Source organism: Manis pentadactyla, chromosome 12 (assembly GCF_030020395.1).
Source record: "Manis pentadactyla isolate mManPen7 chromosome 12, mManPen7.hap1, whole genome shotgun sequence".
Taxonomy (NCBI): domain Eukaryota; kingdom Metazoa; phylum Chordata; class Mammalia; order Pholidota; family Manidae; genus Manis; species Manis pentadactyla.
In genome coordinates, this window is record NC_080030.1 from 46,961,453 (window position 1) to 46,985,577 (window position 24,125).

Below are 24,125 nucleotides of genomic sequence, written 5' to 3' on the forward strand. Positions count from 1 at the left end.
TCCACCCATCAGAGAAACCTTTTGAGAGGGCAGGGTCTTTCAAGATGATTATTTTATACCCTCATTTTAGAGATAAAGAACCAGGCCCAGAGAGAGTAAGTGACCGGCTTACGGTCCACAGGCCTCCAGATACCCAGTCCAGGATCTTTCCCCAACGTCACTACTATGGAGGCTGCTTTTCGTATGACCTCCCTTTTCTGTGCACGGCCACAAGCCCGGCCTGGGCGCCGCCCAAACAGGCGCAGCCGCGCACGTGTCCCCGCCGCCCGCGCCGCCCAATCGGCGCGCCGCCCGGCGCTCTGGGTCGCGTCCGCCGGCTCCCGCCGCCATGCGGGTCCGCTTCGGCGTGGTGGTGCCGCCCGAGGCGGCCGGGGCCGCGCCGGAGCTGCTGGTCGTGGGGTCGCGGCCCGAGCTGGGGAGCTGGGAGCCGCGCGGCGCGGTGCGCCTGCGGCCGGCGGGCACGGCGGCGAGCGCGGGCGCGTGGGCGCTGCGGGAGCCCGGCCTGTGGCTCGGGGAGGTGGAGCTGGCGGAGCCGGCGGCGCGGGACGGGGCGGAGCGCGGCCGCGTGGACACGTTCTGGTACAAGTTCCTGAAGCGGGAGCCGGGCGGAGAGCTCTCCTGGGAAGGTACTGGGCGCTGCCGTACGTCCCGGGCGCCCCGCCGGTGGCCCGGCCCCCAACGGCCCGGAGCGGCGCGCGCGCCCCGGCTGCCCCTCCCGGGCCGGCCCGCTTCTCGCGACCGGCCGCCGGATCTGTCCTGTGCGCCGGGCGCGCCCCCCGGTCTGTGACCCTCCGGCCTCCCCCCTGCGCGCCGCGCGCGCTGTAATCCTGGTCGCGTTCCGTGCCCGCCCTCCCCCCCGCGGCCCCCCCCCGCACCCCCGCCGCGCCTAGGCCCCGGGCGGCCCCGCCGGCCCCTCCGCTCCGGAGGCGCTCCTCAGCTCTGCCTTGGTTTTGCGCCCTCATTTTCCTGCCCTACTTCACTAAGAAAGTGACCCAACCAGTGAAGTTACCTTTCTCGCTAATTGTAGCCTGCAACGTGCTACTTAGTGTATGGTAATTTTCTTCTTTTTCCCTTGGATTTTTGAGTGAATTAGTGAAAAGACCTTGGATTTTTTTTATCCCAAATATATGACAACTGAGATATGCTCTGATTTCTTAAAATATGCAAGCAATACATGCTAGTTGTAAAAAAATAGAAAAAGTATGTATATACAAGGTAAAACTTACCGTTTCCTGCACACACCTTAAACGCACTGCCCAGTATGTGTTTCTGTTTCACACCCCAATTGTGTATTATTCTGTATTTATCAATGTGTAGGTGATTTTTCGTTTTCCTCTGTTGTAAACAGTTAATAGCTTAATTGAAAGTCCGTATGGACAGTTGAGCCTTTCGGGCTGTAGCGGTATTGAAATCGTTTGGTCAAAGTGTAGCCATATTTTCATTTCGGTAAGGAAAGCCAAATTATACCCTGAAAATGTAGACTCTGGCCAGCGATGTGTGACTTTAGACAGCTTTTTCTTTAAATGAAATGTGCAGAGTAGAGGATTGGAGGGTGTGCAACTCAATAGTTGTGTAAAACTGGTGAAATGAATGTGTAGAAGTTTATATGACAAAAGTGGGCCATTTAGGCCATAATGATGTGGAACCAATGAATAACGTGAGTATTCTGTAATATGTTTGTATATTACCGTTGTTCCTCTTTTTGTACCCCACTGGGCTTTATGGGCTGGTAGCAGTTATTGCCCTTTTGTATTACCATGCTAGAATTAAAAGGTACCCTCATCGTTTATGCCCTGGATACTACTATTATTAATAATAATACATATTTAAAAAAATAACATAGCTGCTAATTTTAATAAAGATTAAAATGGTTAAAAACAAAAGTCTTCCCTTTCCCCTGTTCCCTTTTTTTATTTTTATTTTTTCTGATATTCCTCGCAGTTTTAAATATTTTTTATATTTATATTTCTTAATGTATCACCTTTAACTTTTCTGTTTTTAGATTTTCTTAGTTACCATATACATTATAGAAAACATTTAAAATTAAATGTATATTAAATTAAATGTCTGAATTTATATTATCTATTGACAGCTGTTCTATGCCCATAAATTTAACCATCATACTTGCTATGAAATAATGAGGAATTTAGCTAGTTTATTCTCTCTCCTCCCTGTGGATTTTTGTATTCTTATCTTAAATTATACATAAAATTTACTGTTGACTTTCTATTTATTAGACTTTCTATTTCATATTTGGGTGATAATGTTCTTTTACAACTTGTTTTAAAATTTCTAGTTAATTTTTTTTTAACCGAAGCAGCACATTGTTCCTCAAATTTCCCAGCTGAATTGCACTATTTAATGAATGCAAAATCCTTACTTTTTTTAAAACATTTTTTTTTTCCTTGAAGAATTGGGCTTCTTGTTTTAATTTTCTCTAACATAGAGCTTTTTGAACACAGTTCTTTGACTTTTTAAAAAAATGATCTACTGTGTTGCACCTCTTTGGATTCCCTGTCTTCTTCTTTCTTGAATATCTTAATCAGAAAGAGTTAATGGAAGATAAAATATCTGAGTCCTTAAATTCCTAGAAATGTCTTATTTTTGCCCTCACACTTGATCATTTGGTAGAGAATTTTACTATCAAAATAATTTTCCCTTTGAAGACTGTGCCTCAGTGCCTGCTAGCACCCATTGTTAGTTAATTCTGTTGCCAAACTAAGTCCATTCCTTTGTAGGCAATCTGTTTTTACTTTCTCCTTTTTTGAAGCTTTTAAAGTTTTCCTTTCATTATCTTAGCAGAACGTGCCTGAGTCTTTTTTGTTCCTATCACTTCGCAATTGGTTGGCTCTTTCAATTCTAGGATTTGTTTCTTCCAACTCAGGCATTTTTCTATTCTTATTTTTTATTTACTTAATCTCTGTTTTCTCCTTTCTTTCGAAATGTCTCTTATCCATATATTACACCTTCTTAACTTAACTTCTCTTGTATTTTCTACCTTTTGTGTTTGCATGGGTTTCCCAATGTTTCCCAGATCACTATTTGGTTTTTAATGCTAGCCATTCCATCATTTAGTTCTTACATCGGATTTTTCATTTTTGGCAGTCTTTATTTGTAATCTCCCACATTTTCCTGTTATTCTGCTATCTACCTTTTTTCAGAGCTGCTTGTTCTTCCTGTATTGACACAATTTATACCCAAATCTTTCTGAGGACATTACACAGAATTGATTAAAAGTTGTTTTTGTTTCACATTAACTTTTTTGTAAGCTCTGTGGTCAATTTTTTATGCTGTAGGTTTTCTCAGATATCTGGAAATCCTTGGACTAGTTCATTATATGAATAAAGGATATGTTGATTAATATAGGTTTCCTGTTAAAGTTTATGTTTATCCAAAATCTTCAAATGAGAAGATCCTCATTAGATACTGTACAGTTTGGCAGATTTTGTGATTTGGCAGAAACTTTCCCCTTTTTAGGGTGTGTGGTTGGGGGACCAGCAGGCTCCAGGTACTTATCAGTAAAAGGAAAAACAAAAAACTCAACTATGCGTAGAGATGTTTTAGTATATTTTACTCTGGAATGGACTTGCCTGTTTCTTTTACCTCCATGTCTGTTTTGTGTGTCCACAGACATCTCAAGATCTGTTCCACCTAGATCTCTAGCCCCTGTCCCCCATACTAGGGCCCTTTCCAGGAAAACCATTTCCTCTTGTTTTAAGCACATTTATTTCATGTTGGGGATAGGGTGCGGTGCAAAGAGGCAGGTGGGAAACCCGTCCTTCAGCTCTTCTCCAGGTTGGCATCTGTTCGTTTGGTAGGTCTCTTCTTACACATTGCTGTTTTTAGAAGGCTTCCCTGTCGTCTTCTTATTTCTCATAGCACTTCTTCTTTCCTCCTACCTCATATTACAATTTAAAGTCATAGTAGTTATATTGGCTTGGACTCTGGTTGAAAGTAATAGAAACTGAGTATGAATTAGCCTAAAAAAGGAATTATTATTAACTCATATAACCAAAACTACAGGAGGCCTAGGATTCAACCTCTCTCTACTCACTTGCTCTCTCGCTCTCTGTCTTCCCCTTGGGTTTGCTTTACTCAGGTATTGGCTTCATTTTCTCAGGCTGACTCTAACTAGTCTGTGGGGAAGGCTGGCTTACATACTTAAAGCCAGATAAGAAAAAAAATTCTTCCCTGTCAGCTCTGGTTAGAAAAATTTGGGGGTAGGACTGGAAATCACCTTGCTTGAAATAATCACTCTTGCCAAGGAAGTGGGAGCAGAATACTGGGCACTACCAACAGCAAACACTTTCTGGAGGAGGAGAGGAATACTTGCTTCCTCCTGAAAAGTGTGTACTTTTTCAGAAGCAGATTAGAATGCAATGGACCGCAAGTTACAGAAAATGTAACAAATAGTTGCTTAAAAAAATTAGAGTTAATTTTTCCTCTATTAAAAGTTCATAGGAAGGTGGTAGTGGTTAATGGTGTACAGCTCTTGGATGTCAGGTGAGATGTCTTTTCATTTTCTTAGCTTTTCCTTCAAGGCAACTGCTCTAGCCATCACATCTGCATTCATTGTAGTAAGAGAAGAAAGTAAAGGATGGAGGAGTCAGTCCTAGGTATCCCCTTTTGTCTGTAAAAGAGTAACTTCACCAGAATCCTCCCCTGCCACCAACATACATACTTCTACTCATGTTCAGGACTGGACAGAGCTGCTGTGTTCTCCCTCTGGTGTAAGAGGCTGGGAAAACCTTTTTTATAGTCCAGTATGTTGCTGTCCTGAAGAAAATTAAGATTCTGATTACCAAGAATAAGGAGAATGAATTTTAGGTAGGCAGTTATCAATGTCTGCTACCTTGTAAACAAAAGATATAAACTACAATATTTATATTTTATGTGTTTAATATATGCCTTTCTACCAGACTGTGAACTTTGGGTGTAGTTTCTATGTCTGCTTTGTTCACTTTTTTTTAAATCCTGCAATTGTAGTTGGCACATAGTAGCTGCTTAATGAATATTGGTTGAATGAGTAGAGCCCCGAAGAGAGAGAGGTGGAAGTTTTTCTTCTTAAGTGTCTGTGATGTGCTAATTACTTCTTAGGTGCTTACAATTGAATTACCCATTGTCCTCCAACAGCATTGTGAGGAGGTGGATAATCATTTCCCTGTTACACAATAAAGAGATCAGGCTTTCCTGGTATCTAATCCACAATCTGCCATCTGGTGTTAATTCCATGCAGTGAAATTTTCTTTACAGTGTTGCTTTTTCTTCTCTGGAAGTTCCAGTCAGTATTCCTCAGCATATTTTCCTTTTGTTCTCATTTAGTGTTTGTTTTATATAAATTCTTGACTACATTGAACATATAGCTAGAGTCTTTGTCGTCTAGTTCCCTTGTATTTGTCAAATTTGGGTCTGGTTTCTATTGAGTGATTTTCCTATTGGTTATGAATAATAATTCTCTTTCTTTTCCTGCCTTTTTCTTCTGACATAACTGAGCACTATTTGTGGATTTTGTTTACATAAATTGGATTATATTGTATATATTAAAAAAAAAAAACTATATTTGGAATAGTTTTAGATTTAAAGAAATGTTGCAAAGATAGTACAGAGAACCCTCACACCCAGTAACTGGGTGCTCCAGATTCAGTTTCTTCTACTGTAATAAACGTTTTATATTAGTATGATACTCTTGTTAAAATTAACTAACCAATGTTGACACATTATTATTAATTAGGGTTCATAGTTAATTTGGATTTCATTTTCGTTGACCTAACATACCTTTCTCTTCTAGGATTCTATCTGCAGGACCGCATTATATTTAGTCATCACAGCTGTAGAGGTTTCTCTCACTTTCTTTGTTTCTGAGATGACCTTGACAGTTCTGAGGAATATTCATCAAGTATTTTGTGGAATATTCCTCAGTTGGGGTTTTTATTATGTTTTTCTCAGGATTAAACTGGGATTGGGGGTTTTTGGAAGGAAAACCATAGAGATAAAGTGCCTTTCTTATCCCATCTTATCAATAATACATATTATTAGCATGACTTACCACTGTTAATATTGACCTTGATCACCTGCCTGAGGTAGTGTTTGTTAGTTTTCTCCTCTGCAAATTTACTCTTTCCCCCTCTCTTTCCATACTGTACTCTTTGGAAAGAATTCTGTACAGCCTACATTTTAGGAGTGAGAAATTATGTCCACCTGTTTGACAGTGAAGCGTCTACATAGATTATTAGGAATTCATTTGCCTGGGGGATTGGTCTCTTACGAAAAAATAGGTTTTTATTCATTTAATTACTTTTTGATTTTAGTATGAATTCATGGGTTATTTTTATATTTTGAGTGATAAGCTGTTAGTATTTTATTTTTGTTCAAGTATAATTGACATACATTTATTAGTTTCAGTTGAACAATATAACAATTTGGTATTTGTAATATATTGCAAGATGATCACAGTGAGTCTAGCTATCATCTGTCACTAAATATCATGATGAATTTTTTTTCGTGTGATGAGATCTTTGAAGATCTTTTCTCTTAGTAACTTTCAAATATGCACTACAGTATTGTACCGCAGTCACCAGGATGTACACTGCATCCTCATACCATTTATTCTATAATTGGAACTTTTTGTCTTTTGACCCCCTTTACTCATTTTGTCCACCCCCACCCTCCTCGCTTCTAGTATTTTATTTTGTTGCTCAATTTGATCCAACTTTGGCTGTGAAGAGATCTTTCAGTGTCTTTGAGATGCCGCCACGATTATGTGTGTGGTTTGTTTGTTTTGAACACTTCCTTACTTTTTGGCACCACTAGGTGCTCCAGGCTCATTTTTTTAAACTTAAATTTTATTTTTTTATTTCCTGCCCCCACTCGGAAAACAGCCATTTAAACTGAAATCTGGGCCCTGAGTATGCTCCTTGCTTCTGGGATGTTTTTGCTTATAGATGCTCTTTGCTGGCAGAACAAAGAAATGTGTGTATGTGTGTGTGTGTGTATATATATATATATATATATGTATATATTTATGTATGTTTGTTTATTGACCTGGTATATATACATAGGGAACAGATATACTGTTTGTAATGTTATATAGGTTTTCAAAAATGTGTAGTGCCATATATTCACCATTATAATACCTAGAATAGTTTCACTTCCCTAAAAATTCCCTAGTCTTTTTCTTTTCAAACATCCCCCATCCTGAAATCTCTGGTAGCCACTGCTCTGTTTACCGTCACTACAGTTTTGCTTTTTCCAGAATGTCATATAATTAGAATAATACACTGTGTTGCCTTTTCAGACTGGCTACTTTGACTTAGTAATATGCACTTAAGATCTTCCTATGTCTTTTTGTGGCTTGTTAGATCATTTCTTTTTACTGCTGAATAGTATTGGATTCACCACAGTTTCTTAACCCATTCTCCTATCAAAGAATATCATGGCTCCTTCCAGGTTTTGGTTATTTTGAATAAAGATGCTATAAATCTTGATGTGGAAGTTTTTATGTAAGCCTAAAGTTTTCAAGTCTGTTGGGTAAAGTACCTTGGAGTGAATTTGCTGGATCGTATGATTAGACTATATTTAGCTGTGAAGAAACTGCCAAACCATCTTCCAGAGTGTCTATAGCATTTTTCATTCCCACCAGTCATGAATGCTCCATATTCTTATCAGCAATTGGTTTTGTTCATTTTTTGGATTTTAACCATTTTAATAGGTGTATAGTGGTATCTCCTAGTAATAAATTATGTTGAGTATAATTTCATATGCTTTTTTGCCATTTGTGTATCTTTACTTGGGTATCTATTTAAATCTTTTTAAATGAAATGGTTTGTTTTCCTACTGCTGTTTTTTAAGAGTTCTTTATATATTTTGGATACAAGTTCATCAGAGATATGTGATTTGTGAACATGTCTGTGACTTGTCTTTTCATTCTCTAAAGAGGATCTTTCATAATATAAAAACTTCCATTTTAATTCAGTCCAACTTACCATTTTTTTCTTTCATGGAGTATGGTTTTGGTTTTGAATAAAAAAACTTATCTTGAAATCAAAGATCATCTGATTTTCTCCTATGTTATCTTTTAGAAGTTTTAAAGATTTGCATTTTCCATGTAGATCTATAATCTATATTGTGTTTATTTTTATGTATGGTGTAAAGTCTGTGTCTAGGTTCTTTAAAAAAATAATTTTTTCATATGGCCATCCAATTGCTTCAGCACCATTTGTTGAAAATACTCCCCCTTTTTTTTTTGGAGTTGCTTTTATCAAAAAAAATCAGTTGATTGTATTTGTGTAGGTCTTTTTCTGGGCTCTGTATTCAGTTCCACGATCTAAGTGTGTGTTCTTTCACCAATATCACAGAGTTGGTTACTGTAGCTTTATAATAATTTTGAATAGTGCAGTGTGAGTCCTCCAGCCTCATTCTTCTTCAGTGTTGTGTTGGCTTGTCCTGGTCTTTTCCCTTTTCATATACATTTTGGGAACAGTTTGTTGATATCTACAAAATAGCTTGCTGGGATTTTGATTGGGATTACATTGAATCTGTACATCAGGTTCAGAAGAGTTGACATCTTAACAGTATTGAGTCTTTCAATCTATGAACATGGACTATATCTCCATTTAATTAGACCTTCTTTTATTTCTTTTCATCAGTGTTTTGTAGTTCTTTACATATAAATCCTGCACATATTTTGTTAGATTTTTATGTGTGTGTGTGTTTTTCTTTTTTTTAGGGGAGTGTGCTATTTTAAATGGGATATTTAAAAACTTCTCAATTTTAAATTTCAATTGTTCATTGGTGGTATATGGGAAAGAAATTGATTTTTATGTGTATTAATTTTTATTTGGATGCTGGACATTGTAGTTTTACATTGTTTCAAAGAGTTTGGATTTTTTTTCTGGCAGTTATTTGTGGATTAGCTTGCTCCTTTTGAGGTTTATCTTGAAAGTTTGTAAGGGCAGGTCTCTAGTAGCTTTACTATAGGGCTAGTTTGGCTCTACTGCTAAGCAATGACCCTTCTAGGTTCTCTACTGAATGCCCCATGTATTAGACAAGCTCTCCTCGCTCTGGTGGAAATGTTTCCCAGTTCTGGGTGAACTCTTCCAATTCTTTGGCCCACAATTGTCAGAAATTATTCTTTTCTTGTCATTTATTCTTTGTATGGCTCTTTCAGATTCCAGCTTAGCCACCCACACATTGGCAGGAAGCCAAAGGTCCTGTCTCACAAAAAAAGCCAAATTTACTGTCTCACAGCCCTGGAAGCTCAAAGTCCAAAAATCAAAGTATCAGCAGGATTTGTTTCTTCTGAGGGCTCTGAGGGAAGGATTTATTCTAAGCCTCTCTCCCTCCTTGGTTTATAGATGGCCATCTTCTCCCTATACCTTCACATCATCGTCTCTCTATGTGCCTATTCAAATTTCCTTTTTTTATGAGGACACCAGTCATACTGGATTAGAGGCCACCCAATACCTCATTTTAACTTGATTGCCACTGTAAAGGCACCATCTCTAAAGTCACATTCTGAAGAACTGGGGAATCAGACTTCAACATGAATTTGGGGAGCCACAATTCAATCCATAGCAGGGAGTCAATAATTTCCAGTGTTTATTTCATTCATCAGATTGTTCTAAACATTCTAAATTACTAGAGAAGGCTGTCAGTTGTCTCTGGGTGAGAAAATTTTCCCTATAGTAACTTCACTGTTACCAATATTGTACATAAAAGACATCTATTTGGAAGGCAATATGAAGGGACACCATAGTACAGTGGAAAGAACACATATTTGGAATAGAATAAACCCAGATTTGTATAACCTACATAAATTACTTAACCCCAAGGTTTTTTTTTTCTTCCTTTCTAAAATGGGATCATTAACAACCACACTAGGGGTTGGTGTGAGGACTAATTTACAAAGTGTCTGCAATTAAGTAGTCACTATAAGTGTAAGGTAGCCAACAATTTATGACAGCTGAATTACTTCCACTTCTCTATTTTTACTAAGATGAAATTTATTGATCTTAAAGACAGTTTATGTTTGTAGAGGCAGTAGTTTTATTGAAATACTGGACTACTGCATACACTGATCCCAAACTATACCAGTATTGCCAGTATATCCTAGGCCATGCTGTAACCTCCTGAGAATTACTTGCATTAACCAATTCTACTTGCTTCTACTCTGCTATTTTTCAGAGAAGACTAGGTTTTATTGGAGGATAGAAAGACACATATTGCATAAGCGATGTCCACATTCTAGCCTTATTTTGTGAATTCAGTGCGTTCAGTTTTAATGGGGTAAATTTTGAATAAAAGAAAGGTCTCCTAAATATGACCTTGGTCCTTTGTTTAAGAGTCTTTCATGAACATACCTTTGCTTACCACACTCAAAGGAACCATCTGAGCAATCTTACAAAGGGAAAATAAACAGAGAGACCTGTTGGAGAGTTACATGAGGATACCTTAATGAAACAGTAATGAGACAAGTATAAAGAAAACCATGAGGAGTGATATATGACATGGTCAAGAAAGAAAGAAAGATTGATTTTGACACTAGTTTATTACTGTTGAGAGATAATGTCTTTTGATTGTGGTTGAAGAGGTTTTATTTCTCAGAGATATGTATTTAAAATTCATCAGCAAATCAATCTTAAGTGTGAGGATTGTAGAGAGACATAATCCAAATCAAATTTAAAAAGAAACTCTTCTGGGTAATCTGCTGTTACAAAGGGGAAAAAATGCCATGAAAATAGAAATGTGTTAATATCATTAATCCTCAAATTTTAGTGTTAGCTATGGAAAAAAGATCCCTGTTACTCTTCCTCCTTCAATTAGGCAGAAAACCTAACAAATTAGAATCGGTATTTGATTAATTTATTCAGCTCATTTAGCAAGCAATGTTGAGCCTCATTTACTCACCTGGAATTGTGATAGGTACTGAGAAACAAAGATGAAAAATTCCCAGGCTTTGAGTTTAAGAAACTTATATTCTGTCTGAGGGGAGGAAAAAGGTGTTCGGTCAATGGAGGACTGTAACAGAAATCTGAAAATCTATATGCAGTGTAGTAGAGAAGGTTTATCCTGGTAGGAATTCAGAAATGAGCAAGGGGATGGAGAAGTCTTTATTTCAGGGATAGTATTTTGAATTCTGTATTTACAGAAGAATAGAATCTTCTCTCATTAATTTTCTATCATTATGGAAATAAAAACAAATCATTCTAAAAATATCTGTGTGGTGTGAATCCAAAAGGAAGTTGGTGCTCTTTCTCCTTCGTGAGTGAGAGTCATGGTTTTATTAAAGTGACAAGGAAAGCCAAAATCTGAGGGTTCAAAGGCATCTAAGCCTTTTGTGGTGGGCTCCCTGGGAGTCCTGTGATGGGGTGGGCTGAGCTGCACGTACGCCAGTCTTGGGTGAAAGAACCCTGATGGGCGTTGCTGCAGGGGTAGCTGGTGAGGAGGGTAGGGATAGGGGTTGCAGGAAGCTGGGGGCATCTTCTTCAGGAGTGGGGGTAGGGCTTTCTTTTTTGAGGCCTGGAGAACTTGGACTATGACAGCCTCTCTTGCTGCTCATTTTGAGCTATCTGTGTGGGCCTCTTTTCCTTTTTCTTCAAATGTAACTCCAGTAACTGTAGTGAATTTTCTAGGCACACTGGTAATTCCCCAACCTGACTGATCACTTGGGAAGCTTTTTAAGCATACAGATTCTTGGGTCGACCACAGACTTAGGATGGAGTCTGGAAATCCATTTTTTTAAACAGTTTTATTGAGATATAATTTACCTATCATAAAATTCACCTCTTTATAGCATACAATGTGGTGGTTTTTAGTATATTCACAAAGTTATGTAACCATTAATACTAATTCTCCAACATTTTCACCACTCCAAAAAGAAAGCCTGTACTTACTACTAATCAATCCTCATTCCTCCTTCCCCCATCCTCTGGCAAACACTGTTTACTTTCTGTCTTTATGGATTTGCCTGTTCTGGATATTTCATATAAATGGAACCATACAATTTGTTGCCCTTTGTAACTGACTTCTTTCATTCAGCATATGTTTTCAAAGTTCATACATATAGCAGGTCTCAGTACTCCATTCACTTTTATTGCTGAGTAATATTTCATTGTATGGTTATGTCACATTTTGTTTATTCATTCATCAGTTGATGGACATATGGGTTTTCACTTTTTGAATAATGCTGCTGAGAACATTTGTGCATAAGTGTTTTGCGTGGACATATGTTTTCTTTTTAGACTGAGAAGTAGAATTGCTGAATCTTATAACTTGTGATGAACTGCCAAACTGTTCTCCAAGGTGACTGCACCAATTGGACATTCCCACCAATAGTATATGAGAATTTCAATTTTCTTACATCTTTGATAACACTTGTTATTGTCTGTACTTTTAGTTTTAGCCATTCCGGAGGTGTGAAATGGCATTGTGGTTCTGACTTGTATGTCCCTAATGACTGATGATGAGCATTTTTCATGTGCTTATTGTCCATATGTCAATCAGAAGATACATATATGTGTGAGTATTTTCTTGGAGAAATGCCTATTCACATCTTTTGGTATTTCAGTGACCTTCTATGTGATCTAACTCCTTTGTGTCACTTCTCTATTCAGTCCTTCCTACACACGGCTACCAGAATTATCTTCCTAAAATACAGATTGGGTAATGTCATACATATGATTAAAAAATATTTCATGATTTATTTCCTAAAAAGAGTCTAAACTTCTAGTGGGACTTCTCAGTCTCCTCACAATCTGCTAGATACTGACTTCTGCCTGCTCTTCTCCTGCCAATTCTTAAAAGCAGTCTAAGTCTCAGCCACCTAGACTCTTATCCCCAATATTTCATGCAGCTCTTCGTTAGTGCTGTCCCTATTTTTTTATTTTTTATTTTTTATTTCTGTCAAACCTATAGCAGCCTTAGTTATGCAATGAGCCATGCTACATTTTTCCATCTGCTTTAGTGGAATAATACGAAAAGCAATCAAAGATAGCCTCTTCAAATAATTTATATTTATTGTACACTATTTAAAATGACAAATGTTTATATGATATAAAATTATTGAATCTATGTAAATAAAAATTCCTGAGTAATGCACAACATTCATGCATCATATATAAATTTCTTTGAATTTAGGAAATCTTAACCTCTATGGGGGGGTCTGCCACTGTCCATAAGTGGCATTGTAAGACAACTTTCTTTTTCTCTGGCAGCTGCCTGGGGCATCACTGTTGTTGGATTCAATATGAAGGCTTTCATTAGAGCTTCTGGTCAGAGACTTAACCATCAGCATTGCACCCCTCCAGCTGGAGCAAGTGTTATTGAGCTATGAAGATAGCATACAGTTTAGAGAACTCACATATTTTGTTCAAATATATGATTAGTACATATGTTAACTCTGTTGCCTCCACTCAACTGGTGGTGGGTTTTACTATATGTAAGTCAGGCAACCCAATGTGTTGATCCTAGATGCAATTTATACATCTGGCTCTGAAATCCCATGCACCAGTTTTGTGCATATGTGCATTAAGCAACCCTGCCATGTTGCTTCTGAAATGTGACATCCTTCACTGGACACAGGCAGCTTCCATGAGTTTGTACTGATAAAGTGCTCTGTCAAGAACTGGGACTTAGAGTCTTAATTCATACTTACAAACATCCTAAATGCCTTTTCCTTGTCTACTTGTTTAATACATACTCATGTGTATCTCACATACTTGAAACCTAAATATTGCAAGTCCTCTAGCTTTCTTTCTTTTAATATATAAGTAAAATTGCTTGGATGCCCATCCCACATATCTAGGAAGTCTGGACCCTTTCTCAAACCACTTTTCCTCAGTGTATTTGGAAAAGTTGGAATGTGGCAGACTGTTAGTGTTTACCAATAACCGTGTCCTCTCCTTGGTGGAGAATTTTCCTTCTTCGGCTTGTTCAATAAGTAGATCTTCATTATGTGACTTGCTTTGGTCCATGAGATGTAAGAATAAATGGTCTGTGTCACTTCCTGTTGCTTTGCCTGACTCTTTTCTCTCTGCCAAGCAAATACTATTGATGTTCTAAATAGTAATTGCTCTGCCTGATGGCCCCAGCATGAAGATTATGACAATGTGAAGAAGAGCACTTATCAGCCAATCTGCAGTGAACTCTAACATGGGAGAAAAGTAGACGTTTGCTCATTTATGCCACTGATACGTTGGGGTTTGTTATCATAGCTCGTCCTAGGAGCAAAAATGACACTTGGCATTTGGCAAGTGTTCATTAAATGCTTGATGAATGAATGAAGTTGAACAAGACATTTTCCAGGGGTCTGAAACTGATACACTCATACTCTCTGCTTTCCCATCTTCAGTGTGGGCCTGGGCTAGTGAGTTTGTAGCACAGGATGGAAATGTACAACTGTCTTGGAGCAACAATTGTTCTAAAAGACATTTGAAGGAAAAAACATTTTTTAATTAAAACAGATGTGTATATTATATCATAGAATACAGATGTCACAGGAATTTTAAAAGGAAAATACAAGCCTTCAAATAAAATAGGTTACTGCTTCAAGATATGTTCCAGAGTCCTCTTGGAAATATTTGAGAAGCCTTGATAATCTCTGAGTCTATTTTTTTCCTCTGTGAAATGTAGTGTTTGGACAAGAGTAGAAATGCCAAGGTCTCTTTAGGAGGAGCCACATGGGCTAAGCAGCAGCTTTGGGCTTCAGTGCTCACTTTGGTACTAAAGCATAGGACTCTGTCATGTCGCTTAATCTGTCACTTAATCTGTTAGAACCTCAGACTCAGTAAAATACGTACTCACACATCTGCTATCTGTCCCACTGTTTGTATTTTTTTGAGGAATAATATATGAAAGTACTTTGAAAATTATTAAGCTCTATTATTTAAAATGAAAAGGGATATGAAATTCTTGCATTCTTTTCAAATTCGAAGATTTAATTTTTATTAATAATTCCACAGGGTGGCAGTATTTCCCTTGCATTCAACTATAATTTTATAGTTTGTATATAATCTCATAGAAAAGAATTTAATCAACATCTTATTCTCTCCCAACCTGACCTTTCCCCTTTGCTATCCCATGTACTCCATATTCCCAAAACAATTCTGAGAGTTGCCATTTGTCTAAAAAGATTTAATGACATAAATGACACAGTCACCCTAAGACAGCAGTTTATCAAGAACTTATGTTTCATTTGGGAAGAGGTGTTAGGTAGCTGAATTTTGCTCAGATGTACTTTGATGTAGGTATTTAAAATCAGTAAAAATACCACCTACAAAAATCTTGCCGTTGGCTTTTTTTGTGAATGTTTTCATGATTATTTTTTTAAATAAACTCGTGAATATTTTTGAGTGATAATGCCACTGATTTTTGTTTTATCCTATGTATTGTAAGATCATAAGGTTGCCACGCAGCCTCCTTTTATGTCTATGACATGTTTGAGAAACATTTTATAATGGTTTCATATCTGTTTACCTTGTGTCAGAGTTTCTTAGAGAATTAATTCCACGGATGATTTAAATAAGAAAAGTACACTTGTAAATCTTGACAAGTCATTCCTTGCTGACTTCTGTGGATATTAAACTTCAATATAAGTGATGAGTTAGGTCTACCAGAGTAACCTTGTCCTGTCGATGGGAAAAAATAAAAATTCCTCAGCAACATAATGGATTGCTAGTTTTCACTTGTAAGATGACCATCAATGCAATTTTTAAACTGCCATAATCATTACATTCTATGCAAGAGACAGTAGCTGGTTTGAAAAATCACTGTTAAAAAATTGTTTATAAAACTTGATGTAGATAGAGAACTCTTTATTTTTAAAATGGTTGACATTGATAGGAAATTTTAATTGTTTTGTTGCAAATAAACCTTTGCTGATTTAAGGGGAGAAAAAAGAATAAGCTTAAAAAAATAGATGGTTAAACTTGAATTGATATGTTAATGAAAATTCCCTCTTTGTCTCCTAAGGTCATATTTATGCACCACATGCCCTCTTTTCTAAGGTACTAGAATAATGATAGTAGGCACTGTGTGCATGAGCATTTAAAAACATTTTTGATGATCTATAGCTTTTTACTGATTCTCAAAGGGGCTTATGACCCACATAAAGCAAAAATCCCCTGGTATTTCATCATCATTAATCATATTTTTGAAGTAGATATAAAAATTGTTTTTGAAGTTTTATCATATCAAATGTCAATCCTCATTTGTATAGGGGAAAATGGAGGACCAATATATCTTAGTTTCAGGAAAGGATTTTACAAAGATCTCACAATTTACTTCTCCACAAGTTAAAATGCAACTGGCTGGCTTATAGATTAGTTACGTGGATTCATCATAACTGGAACAACTGATACTAAAGTGCTCTGAGTAATAAATGAGTAAGAACATGAGGGTGGGTGCAAGTGGCATTTTACAAGTCATTTTATTTTAGGCCCTTTTCTGCTAAATGTTTCTGTCAGTAATTTAGGAAACATGCTTATCAGATTGGCTGGTAAGAAAAAGCTGGGAGAGATAGTTGCTATTTTGTTTGCAATAAGCAGAATTCAAAATATTAGGTCCCAAATACAGGAATAGAACAGTAAGAAATTGATAAAACTCAAATCTTGTATCTGCCCTAGTAAGTTATTTTAAAACAGAATTAGAGAAATTTGCCTAGAGAACAATTCAGAGTGAAAAGATTTGGGGGTTTCAATTTCTTTTGATTTTAGGGAGAAAGCATGGTTTGGGCAGAGATTGGTCAGAATTTGCCGAAAAATCAGTGGTCTTATTTTTGGAACATAGGAGCTTACACAAAGTTACTGTCATCGTGTTCTTGTCTTGAAACACAGGTCTGAACAAAGCTGTCGTGAAAACAATTTGAGCTCATTTTAGGCATATACTTGTTTTGCAAGTCAGTATACAGTTTGTAAATAGACTAGAAGGACCGGAAGAGATGTAAAAGAATACTCATTAAGAGTTGTTACTGAACACCTTCTGTGGCAGCTCCTGTGTTAAATCCTTTAAATGGGTTATCTAATTGAGTTCCCTCACAACAACCCTTTAAGGTAGGTAGTACTATGATCCCTGTTACAGAAATGAGAAAGTGACTTTCTTATTACTCTTTACAAACAGTAAGTGGAATAGAGTTCAAATCTAGATCTTGAGTCCACGCATTGAATTGCTAGAATATGCTGCCTTCCCAGAGAAGATGGAGCCAACCTAGAAGAGCATCCACAGAGAGTGGTCACTACTGTTAAGTGCTGCAGGCAGGTAAAGGAAGAAGAATGAATCAGACAGGAGATCATGTCATTTAAAGTTGTTTTCAGTGAGATGTTAAGGGAAGATGCCAAATTGTAGTGCCCTCAAGAATGAATAGGGAAGTGTGGGTATTCAGTGAGGACAGGGCTAGTTGGCGGAAAGATAAAAGAGATGGTGGTAGGACAGACACTTCAGAAAAACTGGAAAAGGATGGATTTGGGAGGCTTAAGGGTTGGGCTAGAAGGAGACTCCGTTACAGTGAAGAGGTCGTACAACCAAACACAATCAAGAACTAGACAACCTGTACTTTCCCTTTATTTTTGTTTCTTGGCAACTTTCAAGTTTTTAAAATACATTAAAATGCTTATAGTTTTACTGTTGATTCATTGAAAAATAATTTACAATTAAAAGATTAATGTGTTGGATATTTCCAAATTAAATCAGGTAGAGCCATGTGAAATCTAAAGAAATGTGGTTTATCTTCCAAAATGATTTGCTGGAGAAAGATGACATGTTCAGACCCATCACAATCACCATCAGTGGCCTAATTCATGGTTGTTTCTCCCCACTTTCTCTGTTAACAGAATCCTGGTTTGTTTTGGTAGCAAGTGGGTGAATCATTATTGCTCCAATCAGTTTACAGAACTCTCAGTTCTTTGGGTAGCAGTTGGTCTAAAGATGTCTGTGTCACCTAGTTCTGGCTAATGAGATACAGGGAGTCTTTGGGTGAGGCTCCCAGAAAAGCTTTCACCTTTCTCATGGAAAGGGACAGAGGCTCTTCAGTCTTTTGCATGTGGAGTGTCCAGACATGATGCCTAGAGGTCACCCTTTGAACATGAGGTGAAAACAAAGTCAGTGTGTGAAGGATGGCAAAGCAGACTTTTAGAAAACACTTGGTATGGTCCCAGTTCTGGGTTGCCTGGCCTTGCACCTCTTGTTATGTGAGAGAGAGACCTGTATTTGTTGAAGTCACTGTTAGATTTCTGTTGCTAGCAAAATCCTTTTTCAGCTGTTTCTTATACACGTGTAGTTAATGGCTATGGTAATTTTAAGATAGTCTCCCTAATTGTTCCTCTCTCATTTTTACTGTTTATAATGTCTCATTAGAAGAGTTTAAAACAATCTGGCTTATTAATTTCAGAAACAATTTAATCTTTAAATATTACTTTTGAGTTTTCTCTCTCTAATTCTGGTTTCTAGTTTCTTTCCAGTAATTAGAGCAATGCCTATGTGAGGTTCACATTAGCTGTATGTCTGTAACATCAAAAGATATTTCTGCTATGGAAGAAACCAAAGCATAAAGCCATCACAGACGGTTTTCACATCAGAATTAGATTGGTTCAAGGGAATGTTTTTTGAACCACCAGGTCCACCTTCTAGATGATCTTAATTAAGGAGTGATTTCATGCCAAAATGTTTATTACTATAAAACTGCTAAAATGCTCATCTCCTAGGCTAGTTGGGTAGTTACGGGGTTAAGTGAAAAATAATGCTGAATGCTCATCAAAGTTACTGGGAGGAATATGTTTATTCTGCATTCTTTGCATCTAAAAGTTGGACACTCTTGAAGTATGGCTATGAGGGAAGTTACCACTTAATACTCCAGCATTATATGACTTAAATAGTCCACAAAGATTGGGGACATGTGAGATTTTTTAGTGGGCTTTAATGTATGACAAATGAAGAAGGGGAATCTGGTTAGAAGCATTTGCTTTATGTAATGAGTGTAATACTAATACAGGTGTTTTATTTATATAGTATGATAGCTTTATGTTCATATGATGAAGCAATGAAATTTCTGTAGTCAATTCTGGGAATGCTATGGAGAGAAAAATTAACCTGCCAGTTTAATAACAGCAACAGTCTAGACACTACTATAAAATTGTTTAAATGACAGTAGAAAAATCAACAAAGTTATTAGAGCAATTAAATAAAAATTTATTAAACACATGAATAAAAATCTCTGCATGTGACAGAGAAAGTAAAAGCCGTAGTAGAAAAGTATATCCAGTTATGCAGAGATGGAGCATTTTAATATGCTGATCTTGTTCAATCTCTTCAGTCATGGCATAATTAGCTACCAAAAGATCTGATCACTTCAAATCAGGTGGTCAAATCTTTTGGCTTTGCTGTAGATTATCATCACATTGAATAAATTATTAATAATTCAGTCTTGATGCTTTGAGTCAAGTTTATTAAGAACAATATAACTTTCAGGTTTTCTCTAAAAGCTGTATGAAAAGAAGAGCTCTGTTACTGTATTTAGTTTTAAATAGAAGTATAAATGCCTGGTAATGCCATTGGCTGTTGCTCAAGAAAATCTTCAGTCTTTGAGATGCTCCCCATTTTGACATATGCATATCATCATGAATGACTAATGTAAATTATTTTCACATATATTACATTAACAAATATGACTTCTTAAATATGGCTAGAGAACTGGTAATTCTGTTCTCTGCTTTTTCAAGTCATGAAGTCCACTTGTTTTTACAGTGCTCACTTGCGAATTTGATAAATAATACGGATGCCCTATGAGAACATACTATGTTATCACTCTACTCACTGAAGTAAAAGATTTGTTTTTATTCACTGTTTCTTGCTTTAAACATATTCACTCATACATTGTGCTCTTTGTTATGTATCTAGAACATACCCTTTGTCATTCACAGCTTGAGCATTATCTCCTGTATCACAAACCCTTTCCTGGTAATTCTAACCCACACTGATACAACCATCTCCATCTTTCAGTCTTCTTCAACTATGTACAAACCACAAATCTATTACAGTTTTCTTTCTTGTGAACCAATCACTCCTCAAAATACATCTTAACATAGCTTACCAGTCATCAGACATTGAAAATGGCATTGCAGATGAAGCCTATTTACAGTCCTTGAATATTTTCTTCATGTAGCAGTATTTTATCATATAGTTTTAAAATTATTTTTATGATTTAGTTAAGTTTTGTTTCATTCACTGATTGCTTTGTGTGAATTTTGTCTAATCATCAGTGGTCCATTCACTGTGGTAATCAGGTTTTAAATTTCGTTTGTCTATCTCAGTTCACGACAGGACTGGATACATAACAAGCTGTCAATAATACCTGTATATTGACTGGATTAATCCAGAGTATTTCACATATATGCATTAATCTTCTCAGACTACTGTAACAAAACGCCATTGGCTAGGTGGCTTAAATGACAGAAATTTATTTTCTCACAGTTCTGGAAGCCAGAAGTCCCCAATCAGGGGCCCAGCAGGTTTGGTTTCTTGTGAACAGTCTTCCTGGCTTATAGTTGGCTGCCCTCTTGCTGTGTCCCCACACGGCCTCTCCTCTTGCCTGCACGGAGAGAGAGATCTCTGGTGTCTCCCTTCTTATAAGGGTGCCAGTCCTGTTGGATTCGGTCCCTATCCTTCTGATCTCCTTTAACCTTAATTACTGTCCTAAAGGCCCCATCTCCAGAGGCACTTTGGGGGTTAGAATGTCAACATATGAATTTGAGAGAAATATAGTATGTAACAATGAGATATTAAATTATTAGTAAGTCTTTTAAGAAAAGAACTATTGAATTTTGCATTGCCCATGTTTTTTTCTATTATATTTCTTCAACCTGGCTTGATCTAAGCCTCCATTTCGCTTACATCTTTCTGTAATCATGGAAATTTTCCCTTCTAATATTTTCTGCTCTGTGTGGTTTGGTAGCTATTAAGTTTATACTTAAAATTCTTAGCTGGAACTGATCAAGGCTCTTCTCATTTTTATCTAAAAGATGCCCTCTGGAGGCTTGTCAGAGAGTGAGTCCAAGGCTGAGCTGTATCACTCCTGTGGTTCCCCTTTTCTGTGCACCTCAGACTCACTTTTGAGAGGACCTGTGCATCACACCCTTCTACCGAACAACTCAAGGACTTTGACTGATTGTTTCATAGGATTCGAAGCATATGGACATGGTCTGAAGTCTGATTATTAATGAGAACAAATGAGGCTAGGCTTTTATGTATAAAGGTATGAGCTCGTTGACTTGTATTCTCTCAAGTAATTGTCTTAGGCTGAGGAGCTCATTTTTGACTAAAAGGGTTAGACAAATTTACATGTACAGATGTACAGAGAGGTTGATAGCTTATGTATCCTATCTCACATTTCAGCTTACTATTTGCTGTAAAAATAGCAGTCACCAAGAGTAATGTTTTCTACCTTGAAAGACACTCACACACACATTCACACACATGAATGCATGCTCAGGCACCCCTCCACACCCCCCACCTGAGCCAGATGTTGATTCATTACCCTAATCACCCTGACACATTTGATATTTTCTGGTCCTGCAAACTCTAGCCTCCTTAAGAAAAAGTATTTTATATCTATTGTAGAAAAACATTATTATCTCTAAATCTCCTTCCTGTTTTCATCATTGTTAAGTGAGCCACATATTTGTAGTCATCATTATTATTTTTAATCAAAACCCTCAAAGCTCTTTCCTGAATTTGTTGGATGGCTTTGGTTTGGATTTTTCCTAGGAGTTATTTTAGCTTTAACTCTGGGCATAGCACATTTAGCTATGTAAGTCTCCTATTATTTTAATGCAGTATTGTTACAGAGGAACTGGGCTTTTGTCCACCTGTCTTCTCAAATTAGCATAGAACTTCCTTCATACCCTAGTAACCATTCATTTCCTAATTTTCATTAGCCAAATTTCATTATTTTTGCCATTAGCATGAAGTGCTACTTACATTTTGTATTTAAGATTTGTGCATTCCTTTAATCAAATGAGATAAAAATCTTGGAAATAAAAATATTCTGTGTAAGTCCTGTGTTATGTATTATTTTCTTTATAGATTTCATTGTTTTCTTCCTTAATAGTTTATTCAGTTGTTTCTGTGCAGTTTCCAAAAGCTTGTAAAGACTCTTACATAGGTTAGATTTTAACTGGTTTTCCTCCTTATGATACATGTGACGTATATAACCAGCCCCTGTTTCTGTAGTTTGGGGAGGATGGAATCCTCTCCAAGATGCCTGTTTTGCAGGGAAGGCTTATATCTTCACAGTCATTCTTGACTGCTTTCCTGCTTCCGTTCTGCTTAGGAATGCACACTTTTGTGACCATACTTATGTTGCCCTGTCAATGTACCCAAGGAATTCAGTTTCAAATAAATTTTCAATAGTGAACTACCCTGTCTCCAAACTAGAAATTTGTCTGTGAATATAGAAGGTTATATTGAAGGTTGGGGAGGCTGATAAGAATATTACAGAAGGGCAAACAATTTCAAGTTAAGTATTAAAATGCTTGCCTTTCCTGCTCTTTGGTGGTCTCATGACCAGTGTGTTTTGATTATTCACGTCACTTGATAAAGTTTAGAAGCAAGATCTCTCTGCTCTTTCTCCATCTTATCTCTCCTCTTCCTCCTAAATCTTCACATCTTTTTCTCCCATCCTCTCCTTCTTTGACTGCACTGAAGTCTTCTATTGTATGGTGCAAAGCAGCTGTCTCTCATCAATATATCCAAACTCAGATATTTTCTGCCATTGTGTTTTGCAGTTTATCAAAGTGCTTAACCAGAACAGAACCCGCTCTTTCAAAGAGATGGTTGGTTGAACAAAAAGATTTTTTGTTTTATTTTGTTTTGCTTTCACCATTAGAACAGAATATCAAAATGCCGAAGAGTTCGTAATAATTAAACCATGTTTGTACAACTTTATGCACCAGTAGCCTCTGAGGTAGTAACAGATGGGGCATGAGAGAATCTGATTTGGGTGAATTGCTAGGGAAAATTAGAGATTAATGTGTTAGGTTCATAATTTATGTTCATGTGCTGGAAATAAAAACTGCTAAGTAATTAAACTCCAAGAAGGATAGATTCAAATAATATATGAATAATAATTAGAATTTTAATTTTAAATAGACTACACTACCCAATAGATTTTGCTGTCCAATATAATTTTAGAACTTCTGACTTTATAAAAAATAAACCCATTTTAACCAGAACTTTCAAATTTATAGAACTATTTAAAATAATGCATTAGTTTTGAGGTTTAAAATCCTGCAGTTTCCTCTCTGGCTTTAATTGCAGTGCTGGAAAGCAGGATTCTTACTCCTTGATGTTTGTTCACTTTACTTTAACTTACCTAACAAATAACACTATGGCCAAATCTATGCTAAACAAATAGGTATTTATTGCTCACTAAACCAATCCTTGTCAGTTTTTCTTACCATAGCACAGATTAGTTTATCCCACCTAGTGAGATGTTTGTATCCTTATTTTAAATTAATGCCAATGAATAACTGGCAATGGCCAGCTACAATCTGGACAGATAATTCATTCCTACCTGTTCCCCATCCCATTTCCCTGCCTTTTACCTTTAATCTGTCACAGCATAGCCAACTGACTATTATAAGGTAGATGAGACCTGGAAAAGTTAACTAACCTTCCAGGCATGAACAATGTGTTATATATTGCACTCTGAGGCCAGTCCTGTGGAACAGAAAGTGAATTGGAAATCTATAAACATTTTCCAGTCCATTTGGAAAAAAAAAACCAAAACACTTGATTCCTTAGGATTGGCTACATAGACAGTTATGTCATCTGCAAATAAATACAGTTCGTTTCTTTCCTTTAGGTTTTTGCCTGTGCACTACGTTGAAGAGATTGTATAGAACTGGTGTTGATTCTTCTTTAAACATTTGGTACAATTGTCCAGGAAAATCACCTGGACCTTAAGATTTCTTTTTGGTGGGTTTTAAAATTATATATTCAATATCCTTAAGAATTACAGGGATATTCAAATTATCAATTTCATTTTATGAGTTGTAGCAATTTGTATTCTTTTGAGGATACTCCATTTCATTTTAGTTGTCAAATTTATGTATGTTTCGTTGTTTACAGCATCCCTTTAT

The 24,125-nt window shown here is 36.9% G+C and overlaps 1 protein-coding gene across 4 annotated transcripts in view; it reads left to right on the forward strand.

The window, feature by feature from the left end:
• Window positions 1-226: 226 nt before the first annotated feature.
• The window catches only part of EPM2A (EPM2A glucan phosphatase, laforin), an 82,801-nt gene continuing 58,902 nt past the window's right edge, over window positions 227-24,125 (forward strand). The window contains exon 1 of one of the 4 annotated variants that reach the window (XM_036906883.2): window positions 227-626. In XM_036906883.2, the coding sequence (XP_036762778.2) occupies window positions 329-626 (298 nt within the window). In that variant the 5' untranslated portion in view covers window positions 227-328. Of the gene's footprint in view, window positions 627-918; window positions 1,053-24,125 lie in introns of those variants that run through there. The other 3 variants (XM_036906880.2, XM_036906881.2, XM_057489127.1) reach the window with 3 other exon arrangements.